An 18,198-nucleotide genomic window follows, 5' to 3' on the forward strand; every position below is an offset into this window, starting at 1 on the left:
TCTGTATCCGGTTTGCCCCATTTACCACTGGGTTTCTCATGTAGTAATTCAAGTGCAAGTCAGTTGGATAACATTGATAAAATCTAAAATCTCTGCCATTCACGCATCTGATCGTTCAAGATGTGTGATCGTTAGCTTCCTGTGTTTTGACTTTCGTAGAGACACGTGTTTATGGCTCCACTTTTCTGAGCATTAGTTTCCTCCACTGCAAAATGGACTTGATAATAATATATACCTGGTATGATGAAGCAGGAGAGCACTGCAATTAGGAGTGATGGCCTGGATTTAAATAATTTAAATATTTAAATAATGACACCATCATAGAACAGCTATGAAACCTTTGGTAGTGAGCTCATTCTTGCTAAACCTCAGTTTCCTAATCTGTAATATGGGGATGGTTAGACCTCCTAAACACGGTCTTCACAAGAACAAAATAATCCATTGAAAACACAACAGTGCCTGGAATCTAGTGAGAGCTCAGATGTTAGCTATTAATATCATGTCTCATAGCTTTAGGGATTAAATGAGAAAATTCCGTTTAAAACACAGATCATCATCCTTAGAACTTTGTAAGCACACAAAAAGTGTTAGCTATTAATATCTTTTCCATACATGGTCATCACTTCACTATGCAAACTACTGCATTTGTATAACTCATTTCTTCTACTGTAGCCTTGATCTGTGGTTTAAATCTTGCATTGCTATTTTGCTTTGTATATTTCCAAGTCTTGCCTCCCTTGCCAGAGTGTAAACTCAGAGCAGTAGTGTAGCCTTTTGTGTCTAGTGGATGCTCGCCCTACAGTTAATCTAATTTGACGTACACATCATTCTATTACTCTTTTTTCTTTAAGATTTTATTTATTTATTTATTTGAGAGAGAGAATGAGAGAGAGCATGAGAAGGGGGAGTGTCAGAGGGAGAAGCAGACTCCCTGCTGAGCAGGGACCCTGATGCAGGACTCGATCCTAGGACTCCAGGATCATGACCTGAGCTGAAGGCAGTTGTGCAATCAACTGAGCCACCCAGGCACCCTCATTCTATGACTCTTTTTTTTCCCCCCATTCTATGACTCTTAAGTAGTTTCTAGAAAAAGTTTAAACTTTTGGTAAGATGGAAAGAACTATATTGTTAATTGTGTCCAATCAAAGCGTCACCAAGCTTATGGAAAGAAAGTCATCTGATTTCCGTATACAGAAATGACTAGTCAAATCTTGTTCTTTGTTTCCTAAGACACCATTTAAGTTTATATTATTATTATTATTATGTTTATAAAAAGCCATGAGGGATCTTGTTAAAGCTCTGGATATTCTTTTCGTCTTATGTTTGATACTAAGAACTTATATCACACTTTTCCTTAAGAAATTTCAACATTTTGATTAAAAATATTTAGATACTTTTGAGTTGCTATTTCAGTTCAGTCAATGAATGTGAGTTAAGTGTCCCTGCCTTAAATCCCATCCTCCACATAGCTATAGTGTAACTTTTCTAGAATGTGACTTCTCTACCTAGAAACCTTTCATAGTTCCCCAGCCCTCACAGAAGAATGTCCAAATCTTCACCAACTACATTGTCCAGTGCCCATTCCCACCTACTGCTATGGAAATCCCCAATTTCTAGTTCCTTTCTTTATATTTTGTTTTGGTGTTGTACATTTTTTAAATGCTTTTCTCTCTTCCAGGGATGTTTTCTTTTGGTCTGAGTAACCTCTACCTATTTTTGGTGACACTCCCAAGGCAACAGCTCCTCTAGGGAGCCCTCTCTGACCTCCCTCCTAGGTTAGATTAAATGCCCCTTCCATTGTACCTGATGTATAACCTCTTTCTCTAGAGCATTCCATGTTATATTCATTAATTCAATAACTATTTCTTGAGTACTTACTATGTGCGAGGTATTATTTCAAACATGAAGTGTGCCTGAGTCCGCTTCTCCTTCTGCTCCTCCCCACCCCCCACTCCTATTCTCTCTCTCAAGTAAATAAATTCTTTTAAAAAAAAAATCATCACTTTTATGGAGCTGGAAATAAAGCAAGTAAGCAAACATACATGATGTTAGACGGCGTAAGTACAATGGAGGTAAGGTATAGGGAATTCCTGGAAGGAGGGATATAGGGGTTATAGTCTTAAGTGGAACGGTGAGGGAAGGCCTCCTCAACCCCGTTTGAATCCAGACTAGAAAAAGGTGATGTGGGGAGACAATTCCTTATGGATTTCTTGCATCTTTGCATGCCTTGTCAGCAAGGTACTAAGTGCCATATTACTCTGCATTATATTTGCCGTGATATTTGTTTAGTGAACAACTTTGTCAGGTAGAGATAGTGTCTCTCTTTGAAGTAAGGGGAAAATTTTCCTTCTGTCCAGTACATTAAAGATATCTCCTTCCAGGGCAAAGAGCAGTTTTTGTTTTGTTTTGTTTTGTTTTGTTTGCATTTCATTATAAATAAGATTTGGGTTACCTGGGCTCAGGGTTCCTCTTCTCCAGTGCAATACTGAAGGTGTCATCTGGCCTCTTCCTTTTCCAGAGAGAATTGGGGCTTGGAGAACTGGCACAAACGCTCCCCTTCTGGCTACTGCTCTTGCTGAGTACTAAAGCCCTTTGTCTCTAGCCCCAGAGCCTCATGTCTTCTTGCCAGCCTCCTTGAGATTGGGGTAGGCTGACTTGTTGGCTTGCAAATGGGGTAAAGTCTCAGACTCTTCACAGTTTTTGACAGTGAAATGCAGATATCTGGAAAAAGAGCATTTAGGACACAGGGAACAGCAGGTGGAAAGGCCCCGAGTCACTTGCCATACGTGATATTTTCCCTCTTAAAATTCTCTAACTTCTCCAATAACTATAAAGTTCTTAAGGACAACCCATCTCACTCATCTTTGTATCCCTAGTAAAACTACGAGTACATAGCAAATTCTCAATAATGTTTGTTGATATTAACAAGAACAAATAGTTGTCCCTCAGAAATCAGAATGTTTCTTTGGCAGGGGTCTACTGGTACCAAGTATTATTTCCTTTCTTTTTTCTTATTTAGAGAAAGGCACATGATAGAGAGGCGGAAGAACTGAATTTGGAGTCAAGCTGGGTTTTCATTCCAGCTCTGCAGCTTACTAGCCTATAACCTTAGGCTACTTACTTAAACTTTCTGAGTCTCAGCTTCCCTGTGTGTGAAATCATAATAATAATCTTGTCTTCTCTGTCTTGATGCTGAAGCTGAAAAAGCATAGAGAACATACTAAGTGCTCAAGAAATATGTTGTGCCATATAGAGTGCCAAACCCAAGGTCGGGTTCTGAAGTTCATATCTATTACTATTATTCAGTCTTTGCTAGCTCCCCATCTGAAGGGGAAATGGGAAATCTGAGAATTTTTAAAATCACTTGGAAGAATATGAAAACCGAGGATGGTCTGCATTCTGAGATTCTGTCTAGACCATTAGCCATTTCCATTCATTTAGCAATAAAACACATTTGCTGAGATCTGAAGTCCTGTGGAAGTTAATGAGCAAGTGCTAGAATCTGCCCTTGGGGTTACCTCTCCTATTCTCTTGAGCTCCCTAGTTCACAGGTTCAGTGTAGTCTGCAGCCAATTACTGTTTTGAGTGGAGGCCTGCCAGCAGCATTAGGTGGAGAATTTGTTGCAAAGTCGGGCTTTGTTTTCACTTTGGAGCATGCAAGGGGGAATTGTGGTGGCTTAGAAACTCCATACCACAGTTGCAGAAATCTTTAAGAGTTCCTCAAAGCAGTTTGACATGGAGTTTTTCTGTGTTGAGAATCTTAGCCAATGAGTACCATGAACTGGTCCATCATTGAAGTGGCTTGGTACCTTCCCAAATACGGAAGAGCAGCCAGTGTGATGAGGAATCTTGGGCTGTTCATTTTTGGTAGTCAGGGAACAAAATGGTTTGTGCTCCTCTTTGTATGCAGTGAATGATTCATAGATTTTCTTAAAAATCTTTCCCCTTGCGGTGCCTGGGTGGCTCAGTCGGTTGAGTGTCAGACTCTTGGTTTTCCCCCGGGGTCATGATCTCAGGGTTGTGGGATTAAGCCTGAGTCTGGCACTGAGCTCAGTGGGGGGTCTGCTTGAGATTCTCTCCCTCCATCCTCCCTTGCCCCTTCCCCACATGCGTGCACACACTCTCTCTATGTCTCCGTGTCAAATAAATAAATTTTTCTGGGGGAAAAAATCTTTCCCCAATTCTTTGTTCCTACATTATTTGGGTCTGTGGCACTCTGTGGCAGTGAGGGTAGCCGACACCATCCCTGATAGGTGATTCTGCTGTATGTGGTTGTAGACCTTACTCTGAGAAACATTGTGTGCTCACTTGGGCAATACGTATGCTACAAATGAAATGGTGCAGAGAAGATTAGCATGGCCCTGTGCAAGGAGAAACATTAAGATGGAGAAAACAGGGGCCTGCTTCCCTCTCTCTCTCTGCCTGCCTCTCTGTCTACTGTGATCTCTGTCAAATAAACAAATAAAATCTTAAAAAAAAAAAAAAAAGATGGAGAAAACAGAGTTGCAAATGGACAATTACACGGTCATATGTTAAGTGCTGGAACTTCCGGGGAGGAAACAAGCAATGAACAGGTGTTTTTGTCAAAAGCATGGAATACAGGAGCACGCTAATGAGAAGGTATAGCCCATCAGGCAAGTTTTGTGGTGATCTACAGTCCTAAGGACAGCTGTGGCCTACCTGCCCATCTTTTCATCATTTTTTTTTTTTAAGTTCAAAGAGCTGCATAGTCAGTAGAGTCTTCACTGTATAGAATAAATGATGGAAGATGATTACTAGTCATAGTCTTCACTATATAGAATAGATGATTGAACTTGATCTTTAGAGTTACCTTAAAACAAAGGGGAAGGAAAAAGGAGTCTCTTATTAATAGAACACGTGGACTGGAATTAGAGCCAGAGAGTTAGTTCTAGGTCTTGGTGATATCTCTTGTAAGGCAGGCGTTCTATATATTCCATTCTCTTTTCTTTCCAGTTGACTTTCTTCATTCATTTGTGATGTTTGCGCCTTCCTAGCTTCAGTGTGCAGACTCATACCCACTGTTTATTGGGTGGTTCTATGTATTAAGTGCTATGTAGATACAGCTCTACATTTCCTACAATATGTACTATGGGACTCAAGGCTCCTATGACTCCTTATGTCCTTTTTGTTTCAACTACTACTTCTACCTGCTTTTCCTCTTAGTAGTTTGTAAATTTTTGAGAATAAAAATTCGTTTGACCCACCTAATGTTTTTGTCATACCATGGCATGTGATAGATTGGCTGCCTTCATGTCACATTCCCACCCAGGTCCAATCAGTTACCACCACCGCCTAGACCCCCTCCCCACTCGAAGACAATCAACTAATGCTGAGCGGGGTCAATGGTGGGACAATTTCACTTATACGGGCTGGGGACATTAAGAATTAGTAGTTTATCAGTCAAAAAGCTTTTATTTGGCTATCACATACCAGGGTACATGTGTGAATATTCTGACACCAGACTAGTAGCTCAGAGTTTGCTATCTGGTGTTTAAAGACCCAGGTTTGCACATTGGTACCACCATCTAAAAGTTGTATTATCCTGGACAAATGACTTTCTCTGAGATGTTTCTCCATTGGCAACATAGAAGATATCACATGGCTCTTCCTGGGGATTGAGAATCTCTTGGGTGTAGACGCTGCGCAAAATGTTTGAGCTCCAGAATGACTGAGTTACCATCCTGGGGAGTTTTGTTTGCAGTCTAATAGCAAGCAGTTCAAAAGATTCTTTTGGTAGGGGCGGGGGGAGGTCCTGCGTAGTGCAGGACCAGCCCTCCTCTACCAGTTTCACTTCAGTAAACTTGGGATGGAGCACAGGCTTTGCTGTTCAAGAGTTGCCTCAAGGCTGCAGGTGGTGGTGGACCTAATGAGAAACATTAGGATGGAGAAAAGACTTTCAAAGGGATAATCACAATGCTCCTTGTTAAATGTTGCAGAGTGGCTTCAGTAAGCCCAGAAGGACCAGAGCACAGAGAGCTTGTTTATTGTGTTTACTTTATTTCGCTGTGATGGGGCATCAGAAATGATTAGGTTACTGAGTGACAAGTTCAGATTTGACTTTTAGAAGGATGACTTTGGTTTCAGTGTGAAGAATAGAATGATGGTGGTAAGAGGGACTGCATGGAGACTGGGGAGGAGGTGGTGGTCCTAATGCAGGTCAGCTGTGACAGGAAGTGACAGAAGTGACTATTGGGATACAGCTATTGGGATACAGGTGGAGTGCCAGGATGGCCAGGAGACAGGCTCGGACCTGGGTGGGGTAGGTAATCAGATGCAGATTTACGTGGAGAATGAGGGAAAGCAGTAATGAGTTTTAGGTATAGCTATTAGAAAAACTAGTGAACAGTTGGAAAAATGGAAATCCAGCTCAAAGGGAAGATTAAGTTTTGTTTAGAAGTTTGTAAAAATCTGATGTCTGGATGATAACTGAAGATGCAAGTGTATAGGAGAGTTCTCAAAAAGAAACTTGGAGTGAAGAAAGGGGACATAGAATTAGAATTTCAAGAAATAGGACCCCAAGAAATACTACTATACAAAGGATAGGCAAAGAAAGAGAAGGAGTTTCAAAAAACTAGCTTAGAGATGTGTGAGAAGTTTGGTGACGGTAACCTTGAAGAATCCAGTACAAAAAACATTAATAATGCTAAGTGACATTGTTTTGTTTTTTTTCCCTCCCGTTTATCACGTGGACTAAAATGGTTTGTTTCACTGCCTCCATGTGCAATAATATAACTAAAAACAACTGACAGGATCATTTCTCTGCCAAATGTCAATTCAATGCTGGGGATAGAACAGGTAGATATTTTTTTTATCCTATCATTAAGTAAAGCTTGATTTTTACAGCACCTATTTTATGCTTGGTACTGAGCTAAGTGTGGATGATGGAGAGGTGGATTGGTCTCTGCCCTCACCAAGCTTACTTTAGTTCTAGCACGTGCAAGTTATGTCAAACAAACATCACAGATACTAAGTGATGGTGCGGCAAGAGTCTGACGTCCCTGTCTCAAGGGAGGATAGGGTGAAAAGTGTCTCAAAAAGAAAACATACAGTATAGGAGACCACACTGATTGGGAAATTCAGAATAGGTGGGCATTTAATACAATGTAATACAAAGAAGCACAACAGGTTTTACTATAAAGTGCAAAAGAGCACTAAATCCAGGTCCTACTCCTACTACCACCCCAACTAGGTATCCCTAGGCATGTGCCTTCACCTTCTGGGACATGGCTCTGTTCTCTAGGAACTTTGGAGCAGCAACCTCACGCTTGGAAGGATGAAGGGCGGTCTTAGCATACCCTTTCCCCACCCCAAGAAGCCACTTGTTCCAGGTACTTCCAACAGGTGATTTGGAAGGCTCTCAGAGAGCCTGAGCCAGGAGTAAATAGGAAGGTTAACCTTGGCTCCCCATGCTCCGCAGATGTGTGGGGCCAGCTCCCGTTCGGGAGCTTTGGGGGTTTTGTTTTGTTTTTGATGGGATCAGATGGTTCATTTCAAAAGAGGGAAAGAACTATGTCATATTTAAGAGCAAGATCCTTGGAATCAGACGTTCTTAATTTCTGGATCTGCCTCTTGTCCCCTGGGTGACCTTCGGCAATTTATTCCACCTCTCTTAGCCTCGGTCTATTACCTAAAAACTTAGGATAAAGATACTTACCTCATAGGGATGTGGTGGCATTAAAGGCTAATGTATACAACCCCCGGAGCACAGTGCCGGGCACACAGTAGCTGGTTAAATAAAAGAAACCTGTTGGTCCGTCGAGTGATTGTTACCAATGACACCGAAAAGAAGCAAAGGACGCACGAACGGCCGTCCCCTCCTTTTCAAGCTCTGCCCGGCAGAAAGCCGGCGTCCCAGGACTTAAAGGGACATTGGAGGGAACGTGGAACGGGTGGGACCCCGGAGTCCGTCGCATTGGTGATGGCGGTGAGAGCTGGGGTGGGTCGCTGTCCCCGGCCACGAGAAGGTCCGAGGGACCCCACCCCCGGCAAGGCCGGTACCGGGGCAGCGAGCCGGCTCTCCGGCCCTCGGCGTCCGGGGGGCCGGTTCTAAGGCGGGAGCCAGGGCAAGAGAGGAGGGGCGACTGGGGGAATTTCCCCGCCTCTCTCGCTCCTTCCATAAATCACCGCCGCAGCGGCCGCGGCCGCGCCGGGAAGTGCACGGAGCCGGAGTGCAGCGTGGTGGCACCAGACGCCTCCCTTTCCCCCCACCGCTTGCTTGCTTGCTTTCTCTCAGTTTTTTTTTTTTTTTTTTTTGTTTTGTTTTGTTTTGTTTTTGTGTGTGCGCGCGTGTGTTTTAAGCCTCCCCTCTTCCTCCTTGGTCGGGTGCCTGCCCAGCCTCGCAGCTCGGGCGCCGCTCCTCCTCCGCCGGTGCCGCCGCCCGTCCTCGCCGCCTCTGCCGCGCCGGGACTCCGGGGAAGCGAAAGCTCGGCGGCTCGCCGCTCCCACTGTCAGCCCCGCGGCCCGCGCGCCGCCACCCTCCGAGACCCGAGCCGCGCCGCGCCGCGGGGGCCGCGCCGGCGCCCAGGTCCCTGGGAGCGCTCGGGCGGCCGCTTCCTCTCCCGCCCGCCGCCAGAGCCCGGCGATGGTGGCCGCCCGCGCTCCCGCGCTGTAGCCGGGCGCCCCCTAAGTTTGGGAGCCGCCGCGGCGCGCGGAGGCGTCTGCAGCAGGGCAAGAAAGTTTTGCGGGGTGCGCCGAGCGGGCCCTGGGCGCACCTCCCGTTTCTCCCTCCCCGCTTCCCGGCGCCTTGAGCCCGTCGGCGGGGAGTGGGGGGAGGCAGCATGGCCCGCGAGCCCGAGGAGGAGGAGACGGCGGGGGCGGCTGCCCTGGCCCGCGGCTGCCGGGGCTCGTCCGGCCCGGCTGGGGCCCGGGCGCGGCGGCCGCCCCTCTGGCTGCTTTGCCTGGGCGCGTGCTGGCTGCTGGGCGCCGTGGCCGACGCCGACTTCTCCATCCTGGACGAGGCGCAAGTGCTGGCGAGCCAGATGCGGAGGCTGGCGGCCGAGGAACTGGGGGTCGTCACTATGCAGGTAAGTGGCCCTTTTTGCGCCCCCCGAACTTGCCAGGCATCTTGCCTTTTTCCTATACGAAGACCCCGGCCCCATTCTCCAGTACAGGTCCTACTGACCACGCACAGACCTCTCTGGTCTGTACGCAGCCCCCTTTCCGCCAGACGCCTCTGCTCAGACTTCCCCTCACCCCCCGACTGCATACCAACTCCTCTTTCAAGCACACAGGTACCTCTCCCTTTCTCCTCTGCAGAGGCTCCTGCCCTTTGCACGGAACCCACTCTACGCCGCCCCCCCCCCCCCCCCCCCCCCCCCCCCCCCCCCCCGGCTCCCCGGGGGCCCCCCGCCCCCCCCCCCCCCCCTCCCCCCTTTTTTGCTCGTACCCCCCCCCCCCGCCCCCCCGCCCGGCTCAGTCGTGTTTTCACCCTCCTGACCCTGCAAACTCCCCTTCGTTCTTTGTGTACCCATTCCGGGGCAGCCCCGCCTGGCTCCAACGATTTTCCTCCCCTACCCCACGCCCTTGACCACCTCCCTGTGTCCCCCAGACCAAGGGGCATGGATGGGCGCCGGAAAGGAAGGAAGGCACCGCAGCGTGCGCAGCTGCTCCCGGGCCACCTGGGTCCCGGCGGAGAGCGGCCTCGGTAGTGGACTCTGAGGTCCCTTTCCCGGCTAGGGTGCATTGGGGGGAGGGGCTGGCCTGGTAGATTCGCGACTCCGGTTCCGTGTGAGGGACTTTTCTTACTGCTTTCCGCTGTTGCTTGCTGTTGTTTGCGCATTGTCCGCTGTATGATTTTTGTTGTGTGTGTGCTTTTGGAGAGGGGGGTGGAAAAAGGGAATGGTGAATGGTAAGGTTTCCATTTCTCTAGAATGTTTACCATATTGGCCCTCCCCAGTGGAGGAAGGGGCTTACAGAAAGATTGCCCGTGGCTAAGAAGGAATCCTGAAGGTGATACTAGTAACAGTAGTAAAAATTGCTAAACAGCAACCACCTGGAGATTCTACCCTGCCATTATTATTATTATTATTATTATTATTAGGCCAGAAAGGCCCAGTCGATTAGGAGAGGTTGAGGTGACCTTAAGAGTCTGAAACCTTTGCTATAACATTCTTCCGTTAAATAACCTTATTCCCTTATGCATTCTAACAATAATAATGGTGATAAATGTGGTCTTCGAAAGAGCGAAGTTTCCAGGAATGTGCTCTCGGAATAGGTTTCTGATTTCGATTCTACTGTGACCACCCTTCCACCTCCGACCGGGGGAGGTGTTTTGAGTCACTTTGGGATTCAGGTTTCCGATGTCTACTCCCCCTCCCCTTTAAAGCCTTTCTCCCTACGATGCCTACCCCCTCATCCTTGAGTCTTCTCTCAGAATGATACAATTTTCCTAAAGCCACTCCTTTAGACCTTTTCCACAGTAGTGAAAGAGGTTGGGCTTTTTGTTTTGTTTTTAGGTGAGATTGAGGAGTGGATGGTTTGCTTGAAAGGTAATTCTGTATTTGCAGACACCCGGCCACAAAGTGCAATAGAGTCGGATATTTTTGTCATTTGCATAACAATAGGCAAGCTTTTTAGGATACATCATTGAGTTGCCCTTTTCTGTGGAGGTTTTTCAGGTTCAGGTTCTGTTAGCCTTTTTCCACATGCGTTTTCTGATGTTTGTTGAGAGTTCTTAGGAGCCAAGTGACTTTTAGAGGAAATGGAACTAAAATGTTAGGAAGGAACTAAGATACCCCCCTCCTCTCAGTGGTGAATGTTTCAATTCAGAGCCCAAGCAGTTATGTTTTTGCATAGTGACACCTTTTTAAATAAAGGACGCCTAATGTGTTTGAGTTTCAGACTGTTTGTAAGATTAGGAGGCATTTGTTACCTTCACCCCATCGCTAGGGCTGGACCAGGGGTTGTAAGCACCCCCAGCCCCTTCCCTGTATAAACTGAGGACTTGGCTTTTTCTAAGATGGTGACAGCAGTTTTACTGTTTCTCACCCGATCCTTGACAAAAGGTGAAATTGGATCCCAACACATTGTCATTCAGGTAGGGATCCAAAGCAAATGTACTTTTAAAAGGCTTCCCTGTTGAAAAGGAGACACTTTGGAAGAAAAGCTCTGATCTGTGGGGGGTTGGTACCCAAATGGCCCTGTATCTCCTCCCTACTGGCCTCTTTCTAGCACCTTTGCAACCTCATTGTGGAAACTGGCCTCCCGGGGACAGGGTTTTGTCTGGCAAAATGTGAAGTGGCTTCTCTCCTTTTTTGAAAGGAGAAGCACATACTGTATTTAAATTCCTCTCCTTGAGCTGTACATTGATCTGCCACTTGCCTCCATCTGGGAAAATTGGGGAAAGAGTCTCTTTTTAATTTTGTTAGACTGCCAGCTTTTGCGGGGAGGAATACTTGTAAAATGAAATCTAAGGCGGGTTAGATTTTTTTGGCCCTTAGAACAAAGATTTGGAGCCTCACATTTTCCTCTGTAAACCTCTGGGATTTGTTCAATGGGTCTGAAATTACGTGGGTTTAGGTATTTAAAGTGCAGATTATAGAGTCCTCCCTTGTGGAATGTTGGATTTTATAGCCGTAAAGCTATTCTGTCATTCAGAGGTAGGGTAGCCTCTTGTGGGTGTTTAAGGGCGGGCAGGGTCAGACTTCCATATGTAGATGGAAGGGGGTGGGGAGAAGATGGGCAGATATGAGGGGTTCTGGGGAGAGCTTAGGTCTCTTTGCAAGGAAGAAAAATATTCCCGCTCAGTTAAGGATCATTTGACCTTGGCATTTGGAGCACAGTGCAGACCTTTGAGGAGAGCACTGCATTGATGAGAAACTTTCGGCAGGTCAGTTTACACGTAAAAAGCCTATTTTCAGACTTCTAAATCCCTTCTGCTGCAGAAATTCTGCAAAGACCATTTTTTAATTTTGAGAAATTGCGAAGCAGCCCTCAAATGGGGCCTGTTGCAGCATTTCCAATGGCAACACACACTGCTCATGGGAGGTAGCAAGGGGTAATTTTTCAAAAACAAAAATCAGGCCTTCTTTCAGTGCCGTAGTTTCCCGTGGCATAGCTGTTGTGCTTGCTAATAGACAGCCCTTCAAACCGTCCCCTCTACCTTAAAGATTTTCTTGGAAAGGTTTTCTCGTGAAGTCTGCTGACTCTTGGGTTGGGTGTTTTTTGTTTGTTTTTGCCATTCATTTTTGGTAATGGACAAAATAAAGATCTTTTTTACTAACATATAATGTATTGTTTGCTTTGGGGGTACAGGTCTGTGAATCATCAGTCTTACACAATTCACAGCACTCACCATAGCACATACCCTCCCCAGTGTCCATTACCCAGCCATCCTATCCCTCCCCCCCCAATTCCCCAGCAATCCTCAGTTTTTTTCCTGAGGTTAAGAGTCTCTCATGGTTTGTATCCCTCCCTGGTCCCATCTTGTTTCATTTTTCCCTCCCTTCCCCCCATGACCCTCTGCCCTGCCTCTCAAATTCCTCATATCAGTGAGATCATGTAATAATTGTCTTTCTTTGATTGACTAAAATACAAAATATTTTAAAGGACTTGCACACCAACTAATTTTGCCAGTGCTGGGAAAGCTGCTACTGAATAATCCTCCCCCCCGCCCCCCCGCGCCCGGACCATGGCAGCAGACATCCTACATCATCAGCAAAAGTCAAAAACCTAATCATCATCTCCTCAGGTGTCTAGTGGAGTGAAGCCATCAACAGTGAGATGTGGGGAGCAGAGTGGCTATAGCAAGGCAGATGGGTTTCTGCCTATTTGCTCCTACAACAAGTTTTTTTATCAAGCAGCATCTTGGAGTGGAAAGGACTTGACATTGACCATTTGGAGGCCTGGGTTCAGCTCTGCCACTTAGAAGTTGGGTGATCTTTATCTGTAAGACTGGGGATGATGGTTCCTCCTAGAGATTGGCTCTGTGAACTTAATGGAAATAGTACGCGTGAAGGCATTTGCTCACATGAAGCTGGGGCTGGGAAGTGTTGGCGAATGCGGTGGTTCTTAAATGGAGAACTATTAATTGAAAGCTTACTGTGCACAGAACCCTGTGCTAGGTGTTGAAGGGATTTACAGGGAGGTATTTGGCATAGCCCCTGGAGGAGTTTGTAATCCAGAGGAGGAGGGAAGATTGCTCAGGAAGATTGGTTAAATAATAATGTCCGCTTGTGAGAAGGCCTATCTGGCTCTGGCAGCCATTTCACCAGGCACTTATAAGGCCCATTTAACATTATATGACAATACAGGCTTCTTAACAGCAAGGGCCTGGCACCTGGCCAGTGTGCCTGCCTTGATTGTAGCTCTAACACAGCTCTGCTGGGCTGGGCATAGTCACTGTGAACTTGACAGACACACCAGCAGGTTGGTCAGACAGCTGCTGTTTGGGGCCTGGAAGGTGGGGGTTGGGAGGTGGGGTGGGATGGGGCAGAAGTACCAGAAGCACACACTAGAGCTTAACTCCAGTTGGAGCAAGAGCAGCATCCAGGACAGATGCGACTTTAGGAACTGAAGGGCTCAGCCGGGCTGAGGTGCTATTTGAAAATCTAAAGCGAAGTTGGAAATGGGCAGCTGCTGCTGAAAGTGAAAGGGGAGGCCTTTGTAGGTACCTGGACAGCATCGCCTAAAGGCATTGTTCATTTTGCATACATTCAGCAAGCTTTGGGCAGGGGGCTTCTTGGCAGTGAAGGGCGGTAGGTTAGACTTTGCTGGAAATATAAGGAGGATGCCGCTCAGAACTGATGATGGAGACCAGTAGGAAAAGACACGTTCTGATCTGGGGGCTGGAAAGAGGCAGAAGCGGTGGAATGCACAGAGAGGTCAGTCCTGAAAGTCAGTCTCAAACACGAAGGCTGACCAAATCAGGAGTTCGCTGAACAGTTCTCATACCCTTTGTGGCACTGGACAGAGTAGTGGGTATCCTGAAGCCCTGAATAGGAATGGGTGAGGACTCTTGGACCTCTTCATATGGCATCTTAGCTTACTGGCCGCCACCCAGGAGCTTCTGTGGTTCTTGGACTCAAGCATCTTGGTGTTTGCAGTTAGTTTAGGTTAGATGTGTACTTTTCCCTAAATCCTATCTATTGTACCAGGAATGGCATACTTCAGGATAATTGGAATGTGTGCTTAAGCATTATTGAATGTCTTATGGGGGGAGAAATCACCTCTAGTTGCAAATAATGTGGTTTTTAGTCTATGCCCTATGTACAATATAAGCGCTAGCAGGGAAAACTGCCTTACTCTCTTCTGAAACTGAGTATCTGGAGTAGAGTAAAACTGACCATTGATAGATGACTCTGAGTTGAACTTGGTAAGAGTGAGCCAAGGAAAAGCATGTTGAATGACTTCTGGTGAACTATCCTTGTTGTGCTTAATACTCTGTCCACTTCCGCTCCACTAATACCTGTCTTAGTTGGCATCGAGCCTGTGCTTCTATTTTTCCTGCCAGTCCTGCTTGAGCCTGGAGGTGTGTGGGGGAGGGGGAGGGGAGGGTTTCACACTTTATAACTTGGTGCTATTTCTGGTTGCTGCTTGAGGAGTTCCTTCCTTGAGCTTAAGTGGATGAGCAGACAGGAACCTTGCAGAACTCTGGAATTCTGGTATTATATGCAGTGGGATTTATTTTGGATCTGCTTTCACCTGGTGTAAAAAAACACTGAAATTCAAAGTAGGAAGGGGCAATAGAAGCAACAGTTTGACTCAGCCAAGTATATTCATGTTGACTTTCAGCATGTTAAATTGCTCTCAACATTAGTGTCTTCATGCTTCACGCATTCTAGTGTTAATGACTGGAAATAGGTATTAAAAGATAAGTGTCTAGCACAAGGTTTAACATAGGAACAGTTGGTAAATGGAAGTACAGGACTGTCTTTTTAGTGTCTGGGCACAGAACCTGGAAGGCAACAAACATGTAGCAAACTCAAGTCTTCAGAAGCTGCAGATTTCAATGTGGTCAGTCCTTTGTCCCAGGAGTTGCCGAAGTAAGGTGTACAGACCTAGGGATGTGGTGCACAACCATCCTTTGAGGTTCTTAATAGTATGGACTTTTAAACTTTTCATTACAAAGATTTGGAGGAAAAAACCAGAAGAATAGCTAACCGTGCCCACGTATACCTCTTACACAGCTAAAACTCTTAGCAACTCCTGGTCAGGCTACTTTTCTCTCTGCCTGTGTCTGCACACCACCCCCCACCGGTTATTTTTGAAGCAAATTCCAGATCTCCCCTCATTTCATCCATAATACTTTATTTTTTTAAATCCAGAACATTTTAAACTGCATCCTTCATACTGCATTTTAAAATATTTATGAGATACATAATGGTATACTAGTATACGGAATTTACAATCCACAGATAGACAAATATTTGAAGGGCATATACTTTAAGTGTTTTATGGTGACATGCCTGAGATTTTGAGCAATACTATCCTCCCCTACCTCCCCACCCCCAGCTCTCTATAAATAGTATCTTTGCTCAGCAACCTCCTCACCCTTCCAGAAGTAATGCCCAAGCTTCTTTTGTGGGGGACCTCCTCTGGGACCCTTTTTCCCCCTTCCTCACACAAGCGGTCTGGTCCTCATTTTCACATCTGGCTTTCTGCCCGAGTTCATGAGCATCCTTGTTTTCGTAGGGAGCAGTTTCTAGTTTCTACACACATATGTGACTGTTGCCTCATGGACCACATCTTCTCTTTGTCTCTGTTCTCTGCCTCTTCCAGAGGAGGCAGGAGTGAAGAAGGGACAGGTAAGGAGAAGCTGTAAGTGGGGGAGAGGAAGGTTGGAGAGGAAAAGGCGGGCTGTATACATATTTGTCTTCTGAAGAGCCTGTCAGCAAATGTTCACTGGGTGCTTCTGTGCAGAATTGGAGGCTGGAAGAGTGTAAGAGAGGCCTAGAACACCCACTGCTTTCCTTCTGAGAGCTCACGTCTCTTTGGGAAGGCTAAAGCAGTTTCTGTGGGCCAAGACAGAATAGAAAGAAATGCGGAACTATGGGGCAAACAGGAGTGAGTGAGACCAAAGGAGCGAGGTAGGCCAGGTGTGGGTCAGTGGGGAAGGGTAATGGCATTGGCTGTTGTAAACTGGCAGGTACTACTGTCCTCCTCAGTTGTCCCCTGGCAGTGTGGGTCCAGTGATGCCATGTGACTGTTCTTCAGGAAAAGGTGGATATCGGGTTTTTAGACGAAACTCTAGATTCTTTTTTTAAATATATATTTGTATTTATTTATTTATCGATTGATTGATTGATTGATTGGACAGACCGAGATCACAAGTAAGCAGAGAGGCAGGCAGAGACAGAGGGGGAAGAACGCTCCCTGCAGAGCAGACAGCCCAATGCAGGGCTCGATCCCAGGCTGAGCCAAAGGCAGAGGCTCTAACCCACTGAGCCACCCAGGCACCCCGAAACTCTAGATTCTTAAAAGTGTGGCAACTACTTCAAATTTAAGGAAAAAAACCAAAAACAAAAACACACAAACTGTGGACCAAACCAGATGTGTCTGTGGGCTGGAGCAAGCCAAAGGCCACCAGTTTGCAGTGCCTGGATTGAAATTACTCAGTGGGTTCCAGGAGGTAAAAATCAGTGCTTGGGTGTCAAGGTTATGGGGAAACAAATTTCTGTATAAAAGAAAGGAAAACTTTCTGATAGAAGAGTTCTAAATTGGATTGATTTGGGAGATGAACTCTCTGTTACCATAAGCAAATAATTGTTGAATATTTGGTGCCAGGCACTGGGTTATGTCTGAGATCTCCATCAGTCAATGAGAGAGGGGTTACCAGGTGCTGGGGAAAGTGTGTCAGGGATGTTAATGTTTTAGAGGTGGAGAGGGATTCTTCTGGAAGGCTTTCCAGAAAAGGGGGAAGAAATGAGTTTGTTAGTTGAAGACTAGAGTTCCCAGAGGGCCCCTCTGTGATGGTATCTTTGAGGAATGGAAAGCTGGCTTTAAGGTTTGGAGTTTGGAGAGCCAGAGGGAAGGAAGAGTGCAGGAAGATGTTGGAGAAGTAGACAGAGGTCAGGTTGTGGGATCTTTGGATCCTTCATGTCATTCAAGCTTTTTATATGGTGGGTAAAAAACACCCAGTTACATTAGCTGAGCAAGAAAGGAACTTTTGCCTCAAGTGATTGAACAGTCTCAGTAATTTTGGGCAGTCACTGGATTAGGGATTAGGGTTTAAACAATGTGGCCAGTACACATTGTTTCTCTCTGCATGCCTACTTTCTTAAATAGGTCTTCCCCTTTGTTTCAATATGGCGGGCGGTAGCTTAGCAGTGCTTGAGTTGGAAACTTGCTCCTTCTCAATGCCTGAGTATCCTGTATTTGGAGATGTACTCTGGGGGAAAAGAACCAGGAATCTGGAGAAAGCTTGGTACCTAGAAAACTCAGCTGGATTCAGACACCAGCTGCCACCAGCTGCTAGGGCCTGTCCCATAGCTTTGCTCTGCCTCCCCAAGTCCAGTTCAGAAAGGGCCTGTTTTGTGGTCTCCCTGCTTTTGGCTGCAAGGCAGGTTGCCTGGCTTTCCACTGTGGTCTTAAGGTCTGACCTCAGGTGTACGAATCCAGGCTCAGCAGGTCTGCCCTTGGCACACCTTTTCTCCTTGACCTTTCAGCTCCTCAGATCACTGGGTGACATGAGGACCGGGAAGAAGGGGAGAGCATCACCGCTACCTCCCTTCTTTTATAGATGAGAAACTGAGGCCTAGTGAGGGAAGTGGCTCTCTGGGGCTCACACCAGTAATAAGTGGTAGTCTTAGAACTCAAATGTTGGTCTTTAAGACTCTTGCTTTTTGACCCTTTACACCATTTTATCCTGTGGGAGCTCCATTTTTACAAGAGAATTTTGCCTTAAAATGGAAAGGAAACTTATTTAAGGACCTTTAGATTTCTTTGAGGGGGTGCGAGGTTTTTTATGGGTGAGCATGTAAAGCTCATTGTGGACTTTGACAGCTGACTGGGTTTTCGTTTTTGTTTTGATCAGTTGTTACTCATATATCTAAAAAGTCGGTGAGCCACAGATAAAACAAAAATTTTGAGACTTTGGCAGTGTTGTTAGTTTTTTTTTTTTTTTTTAAAGAGCAATTGTAGGGGCGCCTGGGTGGCTCAGTGGGTTAAGCCTCTGCCTTCAGCTCAGGTCATGATCCCAGGGTCCTGGGATCGAGCCCCATGTTAGAGCTCTCTGCTTGG

General features: G+C 46.2%; 1 protein-coding gene and 1 non-coding gene across 2 annotated transcripts in view; both read left to right on the top strand.

Annotated features, from left to right (window-relative positions):
• The first annotated feature begins 4,300 nt into the window (after nucleotides 1–4,300).
• On the top strand, nucleotides 4,301–4,406 carry LOC132002352 (U6 spliceosomal RNA). The gene has a single exon (XR_009399840.1). It is a non-coding gene; the product is annotated as a U6 spliceosomal RNA (small nuclear RNA).
• Nucleotides 4,407–8,530: 4,124 nt separating this feature from the next.
• CACHD1 (cache domain containing 1) overlaps nucleotides 8,531–18,198 on the top strand; it is a 205,356-nt gene continuing 195,688 nt past the window's right edge. The window contains exon 1 of the mRNA XM_059374985.1: nucleotides 8,531–9,044. Coding sequence (XP_059230968.1) covers nucleotides 8,799–9,044 — 246 coding nt within the window. The 5' untranslated portion in view covers nucleotides 8,531–8,798. The remainder of the gene's footprint in view (nucleotides 9,045–18,198) is intronic.

This window comes from Mustela nigripes, chromosome 14 (genome assembly GCF_022355385.1).
Source record: "Mustela nigripes isolate SB6536 chromosome 14, MUSNIG.SB6536, whole genome shotgun sequence".
NCBI classification, from domain to species: domain Eukaryota; kingdom Metazoa; phylum Chordata; class Mammalia; order Carnivora; family Mustelidae; genus Mustela; species Mustela nigripes.